A 22,415-nucleotide genomic window follows, 5' to 3' on the forward strand; every position below is an offset into this window, starting at 1 on the left:
AGGACTTCTCTGCTTTTATACTCTATCCCCCTTGCAATTAAGGCCAACATTCCATTTGCCTTCCTGATTACTTGCTGTACCTGCATACGAACTTTTTGTGTTTCATGCACAAGGGCTCCCAGGCCCCTCTGTACTGGAGCACTTTTGCAATTTTTCTCCATTTAAATTATAATTTGCTTTTCTATTTTTTCTGCCAAAGTGGATAACCTCACATTTTCCCACATTATACTCCATCTGCCAAATTTTTGCCCACTCACTTAGCCTGTCTATATCCCTTTGCAGGTTTTTTGTGTCCTCCTCACAATTTGCTTTCCCACCCATCTTTGTATCATCTCAAACTTGATTATATTACACTTGCTCCCGTCATCCAAGTCATTAATATAGATTGTAAATAGTTGAGGACCCAACACCAATCCCTGCGGCACCCCCCTATTCACTGTTTGCCAACTGGAAAATGACCCATTTATCCCGACTCTCTGTTTTCTGTTAGTTAGCCAATCCTTTAGCCATGCTAATATATTACCCCCAACCCCGTGTAATTTTATCTTGTGCAGTAACATCGAATGCCTTCTGGAAATCCAAATGCACCACATCCCCTTATCCACCCTGCTCGTTACATCCTCAAAGAACTTCAGCAAATTTGTCAAACATTCGTAAAACCATGCTGACTCTGCTTGATTGAATCATGCTTTTGTAAATGTTCCACTCCTGCTTCCTTAATAATGGACTCCAGCATTTTCCCAACAGATGTTAGGCTAACTGGTCTATAGTTTTCTGCTTTCTGTCTGCCTCCTTTTTAAAATAGGGAAGTTATATTTGTGGTTTTCCAATCCACTGGGACCCCAGAATTCAGGGAATTTTGGTAGATTACAACTAATGCATCCATTACCTCTGCAGCCACTTCTTTTAAGACCCTAGGATGTAAGCCATCAGGTCCAGGGGACTTGTCCGCCTTTAGTCCCATTATTTTACTGAGTACTACTTCATTAGTGATAGTGATTGTATTAAGTTCCGCCCTCCCTATAGCCCCTTGATTATCAACTATTGGGATGTTTTTACCGAAGACCGATACAAAATATTTGTTCAACGACTCTGCCATTTCCCTGTTCTCCATTATTAATTTCCCAGTCAAATCCTCTAGGGGACCAACATTTACTTTAGCCACTCTTTCCCCTTTTACGCACCTGTAGAAACTCTTACCATCTGTTTTTATATTTCGTGCTAGACAATGTGGAACTCCCTCAGTACTGCACTGGAGTGTCAGCCTAGATTTTTGTGCTCAAGTCTCTGGAGTGGGACTTGAACCCACAACCTTGTGGGCGAGTGTGCTACCCACTGAGTCACTAACACAGCATAAAAACAAATAACTCTTATAAAATCTACATGGTTGTTAGATTATAATAGACCTTTATGGTCATTAAAACATCTCATGCCTGCCACCACTCAAGCCAACTTTGAGAATTACAAAATTGATTATATTCTGTTTGACCTGAACGATTAGCTCAATTGCATGCCATGATCAGGTCAACTTGGGTCCACAATTTGTTGTTGCTACTTTTCCAAACTACTTGAGACAACATCCTACCAAAAATTAAAAATCAGTTAGCTGCTGTAGATGTGAGAAATTTAATTATTCATAAGTATCAACAAAATTTACATTTCAGTTTTACAACATGATCTCCCCAATCCAGTTAAACCAATTTGATCATTTAGGCCATGGCTGATGTTCCTTTCAGTTGCCATCGTGCATGACTGTGATAAAAAAATATCTATCAGAATATTAATTAAATTATATTCAGAGATATATTGAGCCAATCACTCAAAATAACTCATGATCAGGCCGACTCTAACAAAACCTATGGCCCTGTTAATAACGGGGAGGGTGTGGGGGAGGCTGTATTCGGCTGAAGAACCCAGCAAGGCCGGGGACATAGAAGCTCTGCCGATCTTACAGCAATCTCCAACCAACAGCTCGTCAGACTGACAGCATGGCCAGTGGGCGGCAACACACACAAGCAGCAGGAGGCCACAGCCGAGGACAGTGGGGTCGGTCCCCGGCAGTTAATGGGGTTTCAAGGCTCACGGCCACAATTGGGAGGCTGAAAGGTCGGAGCCATGATCTCGAGCGGGGGGTCTGAGAGCGGGGGGTCTGAGAGCGGGGGGGTCTGAGAGCGGGGGGGTCTGAGAGCGGGGGGGGGTCTGAGAGCTCAGGGCCACGGTCGGAGGTGGGGGAGGAGAAAGAGAGCCCAGTTTAAGGAAGGCCCCAGACCCTCCTGCCCCTCAAGAAACCTGAAAAATACATTTCAAACTTACCTGCTGAGCCTCTTCTGGGCCAGGAGCAGGTTCTTGGCAGGTTTTGCCATTCAACCCCCACCCCCACCCCCCCCCACCCCACCCCTCCCTCCCCGCCCCCACCGCTCTTCCCCCCGCCCCCACCCCCTCCGCTCTCCCCCCGCCCGCCCCCACCCCCTCTGCCCCCACCCCACTCGCTCTTCCCCCCCCCCACCCCCACACGCTCTCCCCCCCCACCTGCGCTCCCCGCCCCCCACCCGCGCTCCCCCCCACCCCCACCGCTCTCCCCCCCCCACCCCCTCCGCTCTCCCCCCCCACCCCCTCCGCTCTCCCCCCCCACCCCCTCCGCTCTCCCCCCCTCACTGCTCTCCCCCCCACCGCTCTCCACCCCCCGTCCCCACCCCCTCCGCGCTCCCCCCGCCCCCACCCCCTCCCCTCTCCCCCCGCCCCCTCCGCTCTCCCCCACCGCGCTCCCCCCCCACCGCGCTCCCCCCCGACCGCTCTTCCCCCACTCCCCCACCCCCACCGCTCTCCCCACTCCCACCCCCTCCACACTCTCCCCCCCCATCCCCACCACTCCCCTGTCTATCCTCCCCCCCCCCCCCACCCACTGTCCTCCCACCCTCTCATCCCCTCCCCCCAGCTCAGGCCTCTGGTTGATTTTGCAGAGCTGCATATTTAGAACAGGACCCCACTTCCTTCCTGCGGGTGTCCTGTTTGCTGGCTCAGAAGAGCAGGTTAATGTGGGGACTCGGTGGGGGTAACTGTCACCCATTACTTTAATTGAACCCCTCACCCCTGGCAGTTAAAATCAAGGCTCATGTCTCAGATATTTTGGGGAGTGAAAAGCTCATCCAGTACTTGGATTTTATTCTAACCTTCATCCTTTTCTGATGACGGGGAGAATGTTTCAATCTGATGTGTCTGAGCCACAAAATAACCCGCTTACAGCACAGCAAGCAAACCAGGACCATTTCTTACCAATTCATGAAGGAACTTTCTGCTTAGTTCCCTGTCGAGAACTAACCAGATACCCAGCTAAAGCAGATTGCTCTGGGACCTGAAACCTATGAATCTTGAACAGAGCACTGTCATGTAAAACAGTGCATAAACAAAAAACAATTTCGCTCACCATGGTTAAAAATGTGTAAAAACAGTTGACAGTTTTTCTTCTCAAATGCCAAAAGACAGCCCAATGAAGGCAAGAGTTATATTCAAATTTTCCCTAACTGATGACTCTATCTGTTCCAATAATCAAGTTTTAGGATGACAAATGGAAGCTGATCTTTCACCATTTTGCAATAAATTACAATTAGTGCAAATTTCATCAACTGTTTCCATTTTAAAATTCATCGCCAATATACTGGCACTTTCAAAAATGTAGTTAGTGTAACATAACAATTACATTGTGCTTCAGTGATTTATTTGGTGTTTTAAGGAAAATGAAAACAGCTAACTATTTATTTGAAGAAAAGGCTAAGAACGGTATTATTGCACCAGGATTTAGATATTCAGTAAAATGCAGATCGAACGATCATACGAACAGTTGAATTTTCCTTATAAATATTTGCATCCCCACTTTTCACGAAGTACTTTATGTACTAAAACAGTTCAGTTAGAGTTGGGTAAATGGTAATACTACGAATGATGACTACATACCACTATGAAAACCCCTCCCCTTTAACAAAAATATGGAGCTGTTTTCAAGGTTTAAGCTTTAAAACAATCATAACATTATTGCGAATCATTTGTGGTTAGGCCGTTGGCAGTCATTCTAGTAAAATGCAGAAAACAGCTTTACATCACCCGCAAAGGCGGACTGAGAAGAGAAAGATGTTACACACTGAAAGGTCGGCATTAACAGCATCAATGATGCTGCAGAGTGAACACTTGTCAGTATTGGGCACATAGGACAACTGGGAAATATGGAACATCTGCCCCGATAATGGCAACTTCCCCTGGAGTCTAGCACAACCCCAAGTGTCGGTTGAAGCAAATTGAAAGTTCGTTTGGGCTCTTGGGTTCCACTAATACGATTGCAGGCATTTTTGATCAATATTTGTTTTAACAGGTTCACTTAATTGCAAAAAAGATATTGGGCCAAATTTGCTGGCAAAATAACGAGTTTAATGCGCATGTTGTCACGAGTGTGTAAGTAACCCAGCAATATGTGATGAGGAAGAGATTCACTGAGTTGCAAATCACCACAAATTGTTGGGACGATTTGCGACACTCTGTTGTAAGGCTCACAAAAAAATGGGAGCTCGCTTACATGCCCCCTCCCCGTCCCCCCACTGTTAAAACTAATTAAACTTGTTGCAGAAAGTTATGGCTGGTACTTTACCAGCCTAAGGACCCTTTTAATGACCGAGATTTATGTTCCTGCAATGCCACTTACCCTCGGAGGCCCAGAAAGGAACAAATGATGTACCAAATGTAGTAAATTATTGAGGCGCTTTTAAAATGTAATTTTTTTTCTTACTTTTCCTTTCTGTCTCTTTTTTTTAATCCAATCTTTCTTTCCCTCTATGTTTATTTATCTTTCTGTATTTAATTTGACTCTAATTCGCTCGGTTTCCTTCTCTGCCATTCCTTTATTATACAGCCAGCGCCTCACAGTTAACCTGGCGTGCCTCGACAACCCCAAGTCGCAGGATGCCCTCCAGGCCTCCATAACCAGTGCCTGCAAAGAGACACTCGGACCAGGAAACACCAGGACTGGTTTGATGAGAATGATCAGGAGATCCAAGAGCTAATAGATCGCAAGCGCAGGGCATTTCTGAGCCTTAAACAACAACCCAGTGCGGGAGCAGCAAAACAGCATTACAGACAGCTCAAGGCTGAGGTCCAACAAAAAACCCGGAACCTAAAGAACAGGTGGTGGGTGGAGAAAGCACAGGAGATACAGCAGCTGGCCAACAACCATGATGTGCGAGGATTCTTCATCGCAGTCAAGGCCACCTACGGGCCAAACACCCAAGGCCCCACCTCACTGCTGGCCAAGAATGGGGAAACACTTATCAAGGACACCGAGGCAGTCAGGGCCCGCTGGAAGGAGCACTTCGAAGATCTCCTCAATCGAGACTCTGCCTTTGACTCGAGTGTTCTCGACTCCATCCCGAAGCATGCTATCCGCCACCACCTCAGTGAGATCCCAACACTGCACGAGGTAGAAAAAGCTGTAAGACAGCTTAAAAACAACAAAGCTACGGGTGCGGATGGAATCCCTGCTGAGGCATTAAAGTATAGCAGAGAGGCACTGCTGGCATGAATACACGACCTCATCTCTCTCATCTGGACGGAGGAGAGCATGCCGGGGGACCTGAGAGATGCAGTAATCGTGACCAGTTTTAAAAAAGGGGACAAGTCTGACTGCAGCAACTACAGAGGAATCTCCCTGCTATCAGCCACTGGGAAAGTCGTCGCTAGAGTCCTCCTCAATCGTCTTCTTCCCTTGGCCGAGGAGCTCCTCCCGGAGTCACAGTGTGGATTTCGTCCTCCACGGGACACAATGGACATGATTTTTGCAGCGCGACAGCTACAGGAAAAATGCAGGGAACAGCGCCAGCCCTTATACATGGCCTTCTTCGACCATACAAAGGCCTTTGACACTGTCAACCACGAGGGTCTATGGAGCATCCTCCTCGATTTCGGATGCCCCCAAAAGTTCGTCACCATCCTCCGCCTGCTCCACGACGACATGCAGGCCATGATCCTTACCAACAGATCCATCACAGATCCAATCCACGTCCGGACCGGGGTCAAACAGGGCTACGTCATCGCCCCAACCCCCTTCTCAATCTTTCTCGCCACCATGCTCCACCTCACAGTCAACAGGCTCCCCGCTGGAGTGGAACTAAACTGCAGAACAAGTGGGAACCTGTTCAACCTGCGCTGTCTCCAGGCCAGATCCAAGACCAACCCAACCTCTGTCATCGAGCTACAGTACGTGGACAACACCTGCGTCTGCGCACACACAGAGGCTGTACTCCAGGACATAGTCGACGTATTTACTGAGGCGTACGAAAGCATGGGCCTTACGCTAAACATCCGGAAGACAAAGGTCCTCCACCAGCCTGTCCTCACCGCACGGCATTGCCCTCCAGTCATCAAGATCCATGGCGCGGCCCTGGACACCGTGAACCACTTCCCATATCTCGGGAGCCTCCTATCAACAAGAACAGGCATAGACGACGAGATCCAACACCGCCTCCAGTGCAGCCTTTGGCCACCTGAGGAAAAGTGTTTTTGAAGACCAGGCCCTCAAAACTGCCAGCAAGCTCATGGTCTACAGGGGCTGTAGTAATATTTGCCCTTCTGAATGGCTCAGAGACATGGACCATGTACAGTAGACACCTCAAGTTGCTGGAGAAATATCACCAATGTTGTCTCTGCAAGATCCTACAAATCCCCTGGGAGGACAGGCGCACCAACATCAGCGTTCTCATTCAGGCTAACATCCCCAGCATTGAAGCACTGACCACACTCTATCAGCTCCGTTGGGTAGGCCACATAGTCCGCATGCCAGACACAAGACTCCCAAAGCAAGTGCTCTACTTGGAGCTCCTTCATGGCAAACGAGCCAAAGGTGGGCAGCAGAAAGGCTACAAGGACACCCTCAAAGCCTCCCTGATAAAGTGCAACATCCCCACTGACACCTGGGAGTTCCTGGACCAAGATCGTCCTAAATAGAGGAAGTGCATCCGAGAGGGTGTTGAGCACCTGGAGTCTCAATGCCGAGAGCATGCAGAAATCAAGCACAGACAACGGAAAGAGCGTGCGATAAACAAGTCCCACCCATACCTTCCCTCAACGACTATCTGCCCCACCTGTGACAGAGTCTGTGGCTCTTGTATTGGACTGTTCAGCCACCAAAGAACTCATTTCAGGAGTGGAAGCAAGTCTCCCTCGATTCCAAGAGATTGCCTATGATGATGATGAAATCTCATTGGTTAAGGAGATCAGACTGTTGGTCCCGTCATTCACCAAGGTGCCAGATGCCCCATTGCCCTCGCAACGTTAGCAGTTTGCACATCCAGCAATTAGTGGCGCAAAAAAAATTGAGAGATGAATGGTGAGGAAGAAAAAAAAAAATCGAACAAATGCAGCACGCCACAAGATGCCCTGCTCCAGCAAATTCTAGGCCATTGTTGCAATTTGAGCTTTTCTAGATACTTTATCTTGGGCCCAACACAAAAATCGGCTTCCGTAGGCAATCTGTGGTCCCATGAACTGAAGCAAAACCTTGTTCATAAATTAATTTGAGATCGGCGAAAAAATACACCCTTTGGGTTGTTTTCTGGATTACACGGTCGGTTTCCTCCACATAGCTTCATCAGTCATACCAGACACTTTAATAACATACAAAACTACCAAGCAGAAGTCTGTTGAAAGAACAAAGCAGCTTTGAACAAGTTCATGAAAGGGTCAAAATTAGTCAGTTGGGTACTCTAGAACGGCTTTCTTTGCAGATCTTTCAAAGAATGGGTAAACATTTGTTGGAGAGGGAATAGTTCCCTGAACTGTACCTGTTCTAGTTTTTCTTGGAATTGCTCACAGAGCCATGGATTGCATCCTGGTCTGTTGCAGTTCTGTCAAAACGATCCTTATTTATCATTTTTAAAAATTGCCTGCTTTTCATAAAATCCATTCAAATACATAGTCTTATCTTTGAGTTAAGCTGTGATACTGGAGCAGTTCACTTGAACAAGCTTCATAATACATATACAAGGATGTTAAGCGACAGCTGTGCTCAGACTTGCCTGATCAGATGGTGCGTTGGCTTAATAACCCTATTTGCTAGATGTTAATCGTTTCTAGTACTTGGATGCATTGAATGATTTTCTTTCCAGATGCACACAATTATTGAATTTATATTGCACCTTTAGCATCGAAAAATGCCTCAAGGCACTTCTCAGAGGTGCTGGAGGAAACAGTCTGTTAGTAGTAAACAGTATTGACTTGGCTAGATTCTTCATGGCAGAGGTAAAAAATTAAAAGCCAATTTTCTAGTATGCAGTTGCTGAAGCCATTTTGAGGGTATATCGTTCTCTAGAAAAACTGTTGACCACTTCAATCTCATTCATCCTCCTAACTGCAGCAATAGAATGTTGTCAATATTGCTAATCACTCAAGTCTTAATCCATTTCATTTCAGCTGTTCAATTTTGCATGACTATTGCTCCTCCATTGCGAGTATCCCATACTGTGGATCTTTTAAGGTCAGCTTCAACAAATCCCCGTCTCATCTCATTTCTGCCTATTGTCCTCTTTCCTCAGCCGTGTAAACAAACTAGCTCCAAATATGCAATACAGCTCCATCACTTGATGGCAGCAAATCCGCACAAACCTGCACCCAAATACACCTAGAATAAATTCCTCATCCTCAGGCTTGTAAGCTAAATTTTGCATCACTTGTTCACTTGTCATTGATGCACCATTTCCTAACAAGAGTCTAACCTTTTCATGAACTGTCTACTAGCTGCCTTTGACCAGAAAAGGGCTGGTCACCGAGTCACATACTATTACGGTAACAAACTGCAATTCTTAAATTCCACATACCTGCCACAGAGCTGTTGGCCGACCAGGGTGGAATGGAGTTCCTTTTTTGGTAAAAGAGTATGTAGGCACCACGAGTACAGACCTCTCCTTCTGGAATCAATTCTGCATTACTGTCATCATAACCATACCACTGCCCGTCCACAGAGTTTCTGCAGTATGCTGATAAACACAAGAGTAAAATCAACAAACCAGAACAAAACAGCTGCAGTGTTGAGCATTTCCCCATTTACTTCCCCAATATCCACGTTACATTAGAACATAGTAACATAAGAAATAGGAGCAGGAGTAGGCCACCTGGCCCCTCGAGCCTACTCTGCCATTTAATAAGATCCCGTTCCCCATAACTCTTTACTCCCTTATCGCTCAAAAATCTGTCTATCTCCGTCTTAAATGTATTCAATGGCCCAGCCTCCACAGCTCTTTGGGGCAGAGAATTCCTTAGATTTACAACCCTCAGAGAAGAAATGTCTCCTCATCTCAGTTTAAATGGGCGGCCCCTTATTCTGAGACATCGGGCCCAAATTTGCCCAGGAGTTGCTCCGTTTTTTTTTTGGAGTATCTTAAAAATCACAATTCTGCCCATTTAATTTGCTCCAGTGTAAGTGAGTTAGTTAGGTTTTTTTTTAGTTTAGATTTTTTTTCCCCAAAAGGAGGCGTTACCAGCCACTTACACCGGTTTTGGCCATTTAAGCAAGTTTAGACAGCTAAAAGTTACTCCAAACTAAGTTAGGCCAGTGTATGTGGCCACTTGTGACCGCACAGCAAAACCTTGCGGTGAGTTAAGAAATCAGCGCAGGTAGCCAGAGATTGGGGCGGGGGGGGGGGGGAAGGGAAGTGAGAGGACCGTGCAAATGTTGTTGTGAATCACAACAACATTAAAGCAGCATAAGTACATTTAAAGCACCAAGCACTAACAAAGCACAAAAATAAGCATTCAATAACAAATAAAAAATACAAGGAAGCTAAGAGGACCTGCACCTAGCACCAAGACTTACAAAGCACTAAACAACAACATTAAAAATGGATTGGTAAACTAGCAAATATATTATAGCAAGTCCTGTAAATAAGAGTTTCAGCCAAACTATTTTACAGAATTCCTTTTGAAAGCAGATGAAGAGTAAACTTGAATGTAAATGGCTGAGACCTTAAACAATTATTTTGCTTCGGTCTTCACAGTGGAAGAGACAAAAACCATGCCAAAAATTGCTGGTCACGGGAATGTGGAAGGGAGGACCTTGAGACAATCACTATCACTAGGGGGATAGTGCTGGACAGGCTAATGGGACTCAAGGTAGACAAGTCCCCTGGTCCTGATGAAATGCATCCCAGGGTATTAAAAGAGATGGCGGAAGTTATAGCAGATGCATTCGTTATAATCTACCAAAATTCTCTGGAATCTGGGGAGGTGCCATCGGATTGGAAAGCAGCTAATGTAACGCCTCTGTTTAAAAAAGGGGGCAGGCAAAAGGCAGGTAACTATAGGCCGGTTAGTTTAACATCTGTAGTGGGGAAAATGCTTGAAGCTATCATTAAGGAAGAAATAGCGGGACATCTAGATAGGAATAGTGCAATCAAGCAGACGCAACATGGATTCACGAAGGTGAAATCATGTGTAACTAATTTACTGGAATTCTTTGAGGATATAACGAGCACGGTGGATAGAGGTGTACCGATGGATGTGGTGTATTTAGATTTCCAAAAGGCATTCGATAAGGTGCCACACAAAAGGTTACTGCAGAAGATAAAGGTACGTGGAGTCAGAGGAAATATATTAGCATGGATCGAGAATTGGCTGGCTAACAGAAAGCAGAGAGTCGGGATAAATGGGTCCTTTTCGGATTGGAAATTGGTGGTTAGTGGTGTGCCACAGGGATCGGTGCTGGGACCACAACTGTTTACAATATACATAGATGACCGGGAAGAGGGGACAGAGTGTAGTGTAACAAAATTTGCAGATGAAACAAAGATTAGCGGGAAAGCGGGTTGTGTAGAGGACACAGAGAGGCTGCAAAGAGATTTAGATAGGTTAAGCGAATGGGCTAAGGTTTAGCAGATGGAATACAATGTCGGAAAATGTGAGGTCATCCACCTTGGGAAAAAAAAACAGTAAAAGGGAATATTATTTGAATGGGGAGAAATTACAACATGCTGCGGTGCAGAGGGACCCGAGGGTCCTTGTGCATGAATCCCAAAAAGTTAGTTTGCAGGTGCAGCAGGTAATCAGGAAGGCGAATGGAATGTTGGCCTTCATTGCGAGAGGGATGGAGTAGAAAAGCAGGGAGGTCCTGCTGCAACTGTACAGGGTATTGGTGAGGCCGCACCTGGAGTACTGTGTGCAGTTTTGGTCACCTTACTTAAGGAAGGATATACTAGCTTTGGAAGGGGTACAGAGACGATTCACTAGGCTGATTCCGGAGATGAGGGGGTTACCTTATGATGATAGATTGAGTTAACTGGGTCTTTACTCGTTGGAGTTCAGAAGGATGAGGGGTGATCTTATAGAAATATTTAAAATAATGAAGGGGATAGACAGGATAGAGGCAAAGAGGTTGTTTCCACTGGTCGGGGAGACTAGAACTAGGGGGCACAGCCTCAAAATACGGGGGAGCCAATTTAAAACCGAGTTGAGAAGGAATTTCTTCTCCCAGAGGGTTGTGAATCTGTGGAATTCTCTGCCCAAGGAAGAAGTTGAGGCTAGCTCACTGAATATATTCAAATCACAGATAGATAGATTTTTAACCAATTAAGGGTTATGGGGAGCGGGCGGGTAAGTGGAGCTGAGTCCACGGCCAGATCAGCCCTGATCTTGTTGAGTGCCGGAGCAGGCTTGAGGGGCTAGATGGCCTACTCCTGTTCCTAATTCTTACGTTTTTATGAATGTTGGGGAAGTCCAGAACCAGGGGTCACAGTCTAAGGATAAGGGGTAAGACATTTAGGACCGAGATGAGGAGAAACTTCTTCACCCAGAGAGTGGTGAACCTGTGGAATTCTCTACGACAGAAAGTTGTTGAGGCCAATTCACTAAATATATTCAAAAAGGAGTTAGATGTAGTCCTTATTACTAGGGGGATCCAGGGGTATGGCGAGAAAGCAGGAATGGGGTACTGAAGTTGCATGTTCAGCCATCAACTCATTGAATGGTGGTGCAGGCTCGAAGGGCCGAATGGTCTACTCCTGCACCTATTTTCTATGTTTCTATGTAAATCAAACAAGAATTTAGGACCACATAATCAATCAATAAATAAATAAACAAATAAAAAATAGAAGTCCTACCTTCAGCAAAGCTTTACTGCAGATAAACACAAGCAGCTGGGTACTGTTGCACAGAGTCTATAGCAAGCTCTGCACATTCTGGCCGCTGATGAGGGTGCTCATTCAGCTTCGGGCCCCTTCCACACAGCCTGTGAGCACACGCAGAGATTCTGGAGGTACTGTACATGCGCGTACACTCTAGCGCCCATGTGCAGAGGTCCCGACACGGTTTTCAACGGCAGGACCTGGTTCTGCCCCCCCACTGCTTGTGCTGCGCCACGCCTAGGCCTACGACGTCCCAAGGAGGCGGGGAGAATACCGAGGTAAGTTTTCGGCGCCATTTTTCGTGTATAAGCCCAACCTATCTTTATAAGTCAGCCTCCTCATCTCCGGAATCAACCTAGTGAACCTTCTCTGAACAGCCACCAATGCAAGTATATCCTTCTTTAGATACGGAGACCAAAGCCGTATGCCTCACCAATACCCTGTACAGTTGTAGCAGGACTTTGCTGCTTTTATACTTTATCCCCCTTGCAATAAAGGCCAACATTCCATTTGCCTTCCTGATTACTTGCTGTACCTGCAAACTAACTTTGTGCTCCATGCACAAGGACCCCCAGATCCCTCTGTTCTGCAGCACTTTGCAATTTTTCTCCTTTTAAAATTATAATTTGCTTTTCTATTTTTTCTGCCAAAGTGGATAACCTCACATTTTCCCACATTATATTCCATCTGCCAAATTTTTGCCCACTCACTTAGCCTGTCTATATCCCTTTGCAGATTTTTTGTATCCTCTTCACAATTTGCTTTCCCAACCATCTTTGTATCATTAGCAAACTTGGCTACATTACACTCGCTCCCTTCATCTATGTCATTAATGTAGATTGTAAATAGTTGAGGACCCAGCATCGATCCCTGCGGCACCCCACTAGTCACTGTTTGCCAACCGGAAAATTACCCATTTATCCCGACTCTCTGTTTTCTGTTAGTTAGCCAATCCGCTATCCATGCTAATATATTACCCCCAACCCCGTGAACTTTTATCTTGTGCAGTAACCTTTTATGTGGCACCTTATCGAAAGCCTTCTGGAAATCCAAATACACCACATCCACTGGTTCCCCCTTATCCACCCTGCTCGATACATCCTCAATGAACTCCAGCAAATTTGTCAAACATGATTTCCCTTTCATAAAACCATGCTGACTCTGCTTGATTGAATTATACTTTTCCAAATGTCCCGCTACTGCTTCCTTAATAATGGACTCCAGCATTTTCCCAACGACAGATATTAGGCTAACTGGTCTATAGTTTCCTGCTTTTTGTCTGCCTCATTGGTGGAACACATTCATTAGAAAATATTCCAGTTCTTTAAGTCATTTATATTGCAAGTAAGGGTGTCTGTGGTAGCTTAACATATGAACGTGTAGCTGATGTCTAACAGAAGTGAGAAAAACAGTTGGGACTTCTGTTGAGGCCATCACCCAATCCACGTCACTTTGGCAGAACAGTGACACAGTTTAGTTTAACTAATTATGGGCACACACATGAAAGCCGAACACGATATTTAGCATTGTTTGAAACTTTAAATCTTTTGCAGGATATTTTCGAGCTGTATCATTTTATTTTTAGACTGTATTGAGAGTGTTTGTTTTTTTCCTAACACATACAACATATGTCGTGAAATAAAATCATTTTTTGGGAGGTGGGGTGGGGGAGTTTCTGATTTCATTTTTTTTCCATTCACTAGTCTCCCCACACCACCCACTTTTCCTTGAGAACAGACAAATGAGTACTTCATTCACCAGTTTCCCCACTCCACTTCTGGGATAGTTTCCATCCTGCACCTCTCCATGACTGCTTCACTAAGATTGGCAGCTCACCACATCCTAACAGCCCAAGCCGCTGTGCCTCACAACACCACTAATATTGCTTTACTTTAAGCTGCAAGGCATCAGCATTACCAAAACTCAAGTCACATGATAAATTTGCCACTCAGAATCACTCTGATTTGCTCCTAAAATATCTTTAAGTCATCCACTAAATTCTATTAATAGCCATCTATTATACAGAACATGTATGTCGAAGTGTACATCTGTGTGTCTAAATAGTTGAGTGGTACATCAGTCATCTGAATCACTTAATATGGTGTTAACCTTGGCTCAGTGGGAGAACATTCTTCTCTGAATCAGGTGATCATGGGTACAAGCTCCACTCTGGAGACTTCAGCACATAATCAAAGCACAATGACAGAATGCTGCCACTGTTGGAGGTGCTGTTTTTAAATGAGATGATAAGCTGAGGCCTAAATTGCCCCCTCATCGAGATGTAGAAGATCCCATGGCAATATTCAAAGAGCAGGGGAGGTCCCCCAGTGTCACAGCCAATGTTTATCTCTCAACTGCTATTAAAAAAAACTGCCTTTCTGAACATTTATTACATTGCTGTTTGTGAAAAATTTCTGTGTGCAAGTTGGCTGCCACATTTCCCAACATGATGAAAGTGACTATACTTCAAAAGCAATTAACTGCTTGCAAAGAGCTTTGGGGTTACCTGAGGTTGTGAAAGGTACTATATAAATGCAAGCTCTTTCTTTCATATGTTAGTAATTCGTAACATATCCCCCCTTGGTACCTATTGTTCTATAGCATCACTTCATAAAGACTTCGCTTTTTCTATAATTTGTAAAATATACATTTTATAGGCTGGCTACAAAGTATGATTTAGGTCAACTGCCAAAATTGATGTCAGCTTGCTTTTGTCCTGCATGGTCAAATTTCTGTAAAAAAAACAATTTGGTGTCAGTTGTAAGCTTGTGACTCAGGAAAGGCCATTCTTGCTCCCTCGTTCTCACATCTCTCTGTATAAGCCTCACGATGGTTTCTGAATCAAATTCTTCCCCAGTAGAATGCTGACAATGTTGGTCAATGAGGAGCATTCAAAGCCACGAGTCTGAAAACCCAGAGCAAGCCACCAATACTGGAAGCAATGGTGCTACTAGAAACACCAATATATTTATGTTAGATTCTGTCGCCAGAACTATCCCGGGTCTCGTGTGATTTTATGTATTTTGTAGACATGCAATTCAGAGCAAACTGTAGCTTATTCAAGACTGGATGTCAGACAAGCAATATGACAATAGAGAGATAGTGGACGAGTAGAGAGTGGCAGTGGATAGAGCTGGGTGTCTTCAACATATACGTGGAAGCTGACCCAATGTCTTCAGATGATGTCACCAATGGGCAACATGTAGGTAAGAGGAAGAGCCAAGGATAAATCTTGGGGGAATCCAGTGCCATTGCTGGAGATGCTCTGGCTATGATTGTATAGGTGATAGTGGAACCAAACAGAGGCAGTGCCACTATGCTGGATAATGGAGAGGCATTGAAGGAGGATAGTGTGGCCAACTGCGTCAACAGCTGCAGAGAGGTTAAGGAGGATAAGGAGAAAAAGTGCAGTAGGGTCAGTCACAGCGGATGTTTGAGGAACCACCATCAAGAAGTTATTGTGCATTGTGTTACTGTCTTCTTTTGTGTACAAGTTTAAAAATCCATACATGTCTTTTACCAAAATTCCCAACTGATGGTCCCTCCTTTTTTCATTGTTGGTGGATGCAGTTAAAACAAAACCTGGTTAAGAATTGATACAAGATGAGCCAATTCAATGCTGCAATGTTATTTTGAAAAAAAAAACAGAGTTAAAGAGGTGTGGTTTGTTGTTTAGATCTAATCCGGTGTAAACGGTTTCCTCCACAAGTAATCTGATAAGGTAATTTCCTGTTTTTATTATAACTCTACCATTAACTTGCTATGAACTGGTGACATTTTTGTATTTTATGAAATATTTAAGGAACTGTTTGGTTTTATGTTTTGATTTGCTTTAACTGGAGACTGCAGTTAAGTTGTGATCACTCTTATACAAAACTTTAGCGCTGAAGCATCGGATTGTGCTGCCACATAGTTGTTGGGATTTATCGTGGAACCAATAAACCACTTGCCCTAGCTATATTAAAAGGGGGCCCAGTCATTTTCATGAAGAATAATCCTTCTTAAATGGAAGATCAGAAACATGACACGTACAGAACAATGCTCTCTGGCCTCGAACTTCATAACTCAATTGTGACCTTTTCATGTTTGATTTTTTTTATATATATACTCCTCATATAATGGACAGGATGATTTTGTGCTGTGATTTGATGCGCAAGGCCTTGCTGGTAACTGGATTTAAGTCCATCACATCCCCCTTTAGTTGGGATCCTCCCAGTACAAGAGAGGAAGCTCCATCACCCTACGCTGATACAAACTCAGAGCCCAGAGGATGAGCAATATCAGGGGAGATCTATTAGCATTTAATTAATTGTCGGCTATCACGTTGCCCCAGAGGCCATAGTCCATGATTTGAAGATGCATTTATTATTGAATAAATGTGCAAACTGAAGCCCAAATTGTGTCTCGAGGCTGTACAATTATTTAATCATTAATTAATTATTTAATTCATTCACAGTTGCCGAGCTAACTGTAGACATAACTCTGGACAGAGTTTTAGAACTGCAATATTTGGGAGCACTGAAAGATAATTACAGGCAAGTACAATGCTCATTTTAATAGACATTATAGCATGACCCATTAAAATAATGCAAGATGGGACTTTAAGTATTACCAGTGTCACATTGGTGAAAAAACGATGGTGACTAAGGAAGAAAGAAAGCGTGACACCAGAAGTGTACACAATTGTAAGAAATTGACGCCCACATTTGAAGATCACTTGTGGCATTGCTCACTACAAGTCTAGGGATACGCTTAAATGTGACGGTGTGTGATGGCTAAAATGTGGTGGGAAGCAAGTCTGATGCTTGCAAGAAGTGTGTGCTCTACATATGACATTATAAACACACACAAACAGATCTCAAATAAAGTTGCTCACAGAAAATCATGATATGCTGTTTTATAAGAACGCAAGTATTATACCCTGTAGTGAACAAGGTATTATTCTGCTGTAACAAGTGGAGCTGTGCCAAAAGTCACAAAGTATAATTATTGTTCAGTAAACACATGCACAGGTCAATTAGTGATTAATTGTTGTTTGGTCATGCAGATTCAAAAGTGCTGATTGGTTTCAAGCACCCAACACTGACATGCTCTTTGTTTTAAGTATGTTTAATGAGGACAAATAGAAGGTACAGTCATTCTGACTCGTAAATAAGATATCTTCTGTTTCTCTGTGCAATGCAATTGATCAGCTTTCCTGGCCCTTTAAAAAAAATGCTTCCAATGAAGTGTGGCACAGAACAGAAAGTTAAATAAATGGTGCAATGGACACAAAGCTGCTGGACATTGTTAATGGATCTTCTGTGGGGTGCCGACAGGAAGTTGGATGATATTCTACTTTTAAGAGACTGTGGAGGGACGTGATCGGGGCCCAGGGGAGGCGCGAGTTCGGGTCCAGGGGCCTAGGGGCAGCACGGACCAGCCCACACTGCGATGTGTGTGCGCACTAGGTCTGTGCAGCAGAGCTGGTCTCCAGTTGTCTTGGGTAATCCTTGCCACTGGACCAAGAACTAGCTCTGTCAAGCCCGAGTGGTGACTGGTGTGCAACGGCCACCCCACCTTAAAAAAATGCATGCACAGGCATCTTCCACCCTTCAGGACATAATTCGGGTCCTTCATTGAAACACCTGTGAACTCGTCCTTTTTTTGGCGTGGAAGCAAGTCATCCTCGTTTCGAGGGACCACCTATGATGATTCTGCTTTATAAGGATAGAAGTGTAATGCAGTAAGCCTAGTTCTAAGGTCGCAAAATCTTACTGTTGATAAACAGAGAGTCAGGCCATTTAGAAATGTTGCTTGGACTGGAAGATTGAAAATTGAAATGCACTTGTCTGATACCAGGCCAGATATACAATGGGCCAGAAATTGCGGTCGGAGGCTTCCCGCAAGCAGATGCCTCCTGCTGAAATTTATTTACAAAAGTACCTTGAGGTCTCGGAGGAACGAACACTTCTGCACCGAGGCCGATATGTGCAGCCCAGTGCAGAGGCTCACGCATCCCAGGATCGAACGGGCATCCTGGGATCATCAGGACCATCATCATCATCATCATAGGCAGTCCCTCGAAATCAAGGAAGACTTGCTTCCACTCAAAGTGAGTTCTTAGGTGACTGAACGGTCCAATATGGGAATTACAGTCTCTGTCGCAGCTGGTACACACAGTTGTTGAAGGAAAGGGTGGGTGGGACTGGTTTGCCGCACGCTCCTTCCGCTGCCTGTGCTTGCTTTCTGCATGCTCTCGGCGACGAGACTCGAGGTGCTCAGTGCCCCCCCCCCCCCCCGGATGCTCTTCTTCCACTTTGGGTGGTCTTTGGCCAGCCAGGGACTCCCAGGTGTCGGTGGGGATGTTGCATTTTATCAAGGAGGCTTTGAGGGTGTCCTTGAAACGTTTCCTTTGCCCACCTGGGGCTCACTTGCCATGTAGGAGTTCTGAGTAGAGCGTTAAGATTTTAGGAACTAGGCTTACTGCGTTACACTTCTATCCTTATAAAGCAGATCATCAACCTTACTGTCGGCAACCCCACAGAAGATCCATTAACAATGTTCATAGCATTGTGTCCATTGCACCTTTTATTCAACTTTCTGGACCACGTGGGCCTGGACCACTAATGAAAATGGAGTATTCTCATTGATAGTAACGGTGAGTTCCGTTTGTATGGAGCTCCCATTATCATTGAGAATACCCCTAAAAACACCAGGCGTAAGAGTGTTAAAGACATTCGCTGGGCAGGAGTTGGACAAATAGCCCAATCTCTGCCCGCGAAGGCCCTTCTCCCGGGGATGTGTGCAATCCGTCAAAATAAATTTTGACAGATCACAAATGCAGGGTTTAGGCGCATGCTCTTCGCGCGCCTAAGCATGGACCCTGCGGGGCCTCTTTGGGGGCGTGCACACATCGTACGCACCCGGAGAGGCCGCAATTCCGGACCCATTATTTTAAGCCTATTCTGTATCAGTGTGACATATTCGATGACGTCTGCACATGCTAATGCACCATTTTTAATAAATGAATGTATTTTATATATATGGATGGATAAATAATTGGATTACTTGCACTATGGGTGGGTAGAATGCAGTAATACTGACTGTACATGAGGGTACAGAGATACTGGCGACCTACCTGTATAGTGACCTCCTTGCATGCTCCCATGATGGTTGCACACAGCATACAAGTCATACACGTAGTTTTCTTGACTATTCCCAGAAGGGGCACGCGGTCGCCGCCATGGTGACCAGTGGGATAAAAAGTTCTTCGAGCTCGGAGTTCTCTTCACCACATGAGGAGTCATATCGATGCCAATTAGTGGAAATTTGACCAGAGTAGAAAGTTTGGTTCTTCTCTCTCCCACCTGAAAAATTGAAATGTTACATGGCATCAACTTTCTCTGGTTTATCTAACCTTGTACTAACATCCCTCACAATAAAAAAAAAAAGAGTTGTCAGCATAAGTCTGTTAACGGTTTATTGATTTTCATCATTGCTTTAATGCTCACAATTCACAGGGCGGAAGAAAAACGGTCTCACTCGCCCTTCTACTTTGGGGAATTCCATGTGTTAAAACACTGATGCAAAAATCAACAGAATAACAGGTGTCGACAACTCTGTGTACAATAAAACATTATTAACTCCACAACCCTGTAGCATTGCAATATCTACTTTGAAAATCCATTCTAACTTCAGTAGCGGGTGTGTAATTATTTGTTCTTCCTGTGTGGGTGTTGAAAGGTTTATACCTCAGCAACAGCCTCCCAAAGCATGAACCCCTTCAAGTACATCACTCACTCAGGGGATTTTAACGTTAACTCCCAGTCTCCAACCAAAGTTGTGTTTAATTGGAATTGAAAAAGTGATAATTGAATGAACATTTACACAGGATCACAGTAGTTCAAATGACAATCTACTACGAGAAGATCACACCTAATACGTTGAAAATAATTGAGGAAAATTGTTCCAAGTACAAAGACAAAAAGAGGCTGAAATGAAAAGTTAACTTTTCACGAAAGCATGACAAAGTAGGTAATGAGACAAATAACTGGCTCACGGATTAAATTGTCACCCAACAGATTAAAAAGGAGTCTTCTCGTGAAGTTCTGCTGATGGCACAGAACCTTGTTCGATGCAAGTGGGAGTCAGAGGTAGGGGCGAGCACTGTGGAGCCCCATTCCCTGACCCATGCTCACCACAGCTTCTGTAATAGCAGTGAAGATGTGTAAAATGACCCTTGAAATGTGCAAAGCAACAACAACACAAATAGCTTGAAATCACACTGTGATATTACTAATCATTTTGTGTTAACGCTTTTGAATCAAATTCTGTTGTCTGCAATTTTAATAAAGATGTGTTAACTAGTTTAAATCAACTGGATGATCATTTTGCTAAAATAATAAAGGGGTTTCATATTAATATAAAACATTATTATTACTATCACACAGCATAATTTCAACTGAAAAGAGGGTAATGTGAAGTTGATTCATCCCCACAGTACAGGGACCAGTGGAACACACGGAGCGAGACTGAACCATTCACACTGCAGCACCGATACATGGTGCACTGCTCATCCTTCCCAATATAAACATTATATTAAATAGCCTCTCCATCAATGTCACCAAAACACACTTTTTATGCTGCTCCCAAAGACAATCAATTCATACCAATGGTTTTGTAAAGTAAAAGAAAAGGTTTAAATAAATCAGAGCTATTTTCTCACAGATACCTGTCGGAATCGCTTCAGATGAATTATAAGAATGTCAGGCAAAGTCCATAAATTAAGCTTGACCATCCCCTGTTGAAGATTTTTACAGTGTGGGCATCGCCAGGCATCATCTGGAGCTAACTGTAGAGAAACAAGTGAATTATATCAACATTCTAAAGCTTTTCAACACTTGAGGTATAGCCTGCCACAGAAAACAAGATTTCATGTTCATTGTGTGCCTACTTCGTGTTGAAAAAGATTACGAGTGCACTGATGTAACACTATGCCTCACTGCAGATTTACAACCAATAATTCCTGACCAGCGATTCACCACTTGGTAAAATGTTGATTTCAGCCGGACTGTTGGGAGGCAGGTGGCAAAAGGACGAGAAGAAAACAATAAATCATGTACAACAACAGAAGGGCAGGCCGCTCTCATGTAGCTCCTGGGGACTGGTGGTAGCGTGTGCTTGTCAGAGGCCCGATAGCAAGTCACTTAGTCAAGCTCTCCATTGGGAACGGTTGATGATACGAGGAGATTGAAAAGTATGGGAGAAATAAGTAAAGACTTGGCTTCAGTCCTGTATTTGTCAAATTAAACCCAATTATGTTCTTGATTTTTTTTTTACACTGCAGCATCTATTGATAATTTTATATAGCTGAACTTGTATGTTGCCCTCGAACTTTATCTCTGACCAGTAATGGTTGCACGGTGCTGTATTTGATGGACAGTCCAACCTCCCTCCTTACCTGTTCCTCCTTTGTATACAGTTCAAAGCACTCGGCCAGTGTACAGCTGTGTGCCTGCTGATGTGCCTGCTGCTGTGTCCGAACACTCTCTGCATCCTGGACAACTTCTTCCTGAATGCTTCCAAACAAGCTGAAAAGCAAATAAATATTCCACTGTGGTTACACACTGTAATGAAGCCAGATTGCTCTTTACAAACAGGAGCACGTGTGCATAGGAATATATAGCACTGGAAATCCATTGCAGTCCAACTGGCCAGTCCTATGCTTAGAACACTGAGTTTAGTGTGGCAATCATTTGTATCTCTCAATCGTTTCTTTAGCCAAAAATGTATTTCACTCTTAAGTTTGCTGAGGCTCCATCATCTTCCTGGTCAGTCTGTTTCATGCATTCACCAACCTGTGTGTGAAGTACTTAAATCACAGCTTGAATTCATGGTTCAAGTTTGAGGTTATGTCAAACAGTTTTTGAGGGTTCAGTACTATACCCCTTATAATTCTGAAAACCTCAACATCGGCCCCCGAGCTGCCTTTTCTCCAATGTGAACATTGTCAGCTCAGTCTGTCTCTCCTCATAGCTCAGATGCTCAATCCCTATTGTATGCATGTTCTTTATTTATTTTTGTAATAGCTGTAGTACATGAATAGAAGTTACACTGATTGTACCAAGTGTCTCTTGTCATCCTCACTGGTCTGTACATTTTGCCGATTGTGGGATAAAGCAGCTAATGAACTGAACCCAACGTCATCTCACCCCGTGTTGACTGGGTTCACCTTCAAAAAGTGATTACATGTGCACAAGACTCAGATCTGGTCCAGAATTCAAG

General features: G+C 44.3%; 1 protein-coding gene across 2 annotated transcripts in view; it reads right to left on the bottom strand.

Moving 5' to 3' along the window:
* usp43a (ubiquitin specific peptidase 43a) overlaps positions 1-22,415 on the bottom strand; it is a 429,860-nt gene that overhangs the window by 4,450 nt on the left and 402,995 nt on the right. For both annotated transcript variants that reach the window (XM_070857604.1, XM_070857603.1), the window contains 4 exons: positions 21,592-21,721; positions 20,863-20,982; positions 19,270-19,498; positions 8,853-9,011 (listed from right to left, as the gene is read on the bottom strand). In XM_070857604.1, the coding sequence (XP_070713705.1) occupies positions 8,853-9,011; positions 19,270-19,498; positions 20,863-20,982; positions 21,592-21,721 (638 nt within the window). The remainder of the gene's footprint in view (positions 1-8,852; positions 9,012-19,269; positions 19,499-20,862; positions 20,983-21,591; positions 21,722-22,415) is intronic.

The sequence above is a fragment of the Pristiophorus japonicus genome, chromosome 16 (assembly GCF_044704955.1).
Source record: "Pristiophorus japonicus isolate sPriJap1 chromosome 16, sPriJap1.hap1, whole genome shotgun sequence".
Lineage (NCBI taxonomy): Eukaryota > Metazoa > Chordata > Chondrichthyes > Pristiophoridae > Pristiophorus > Pristiophorus japonicus.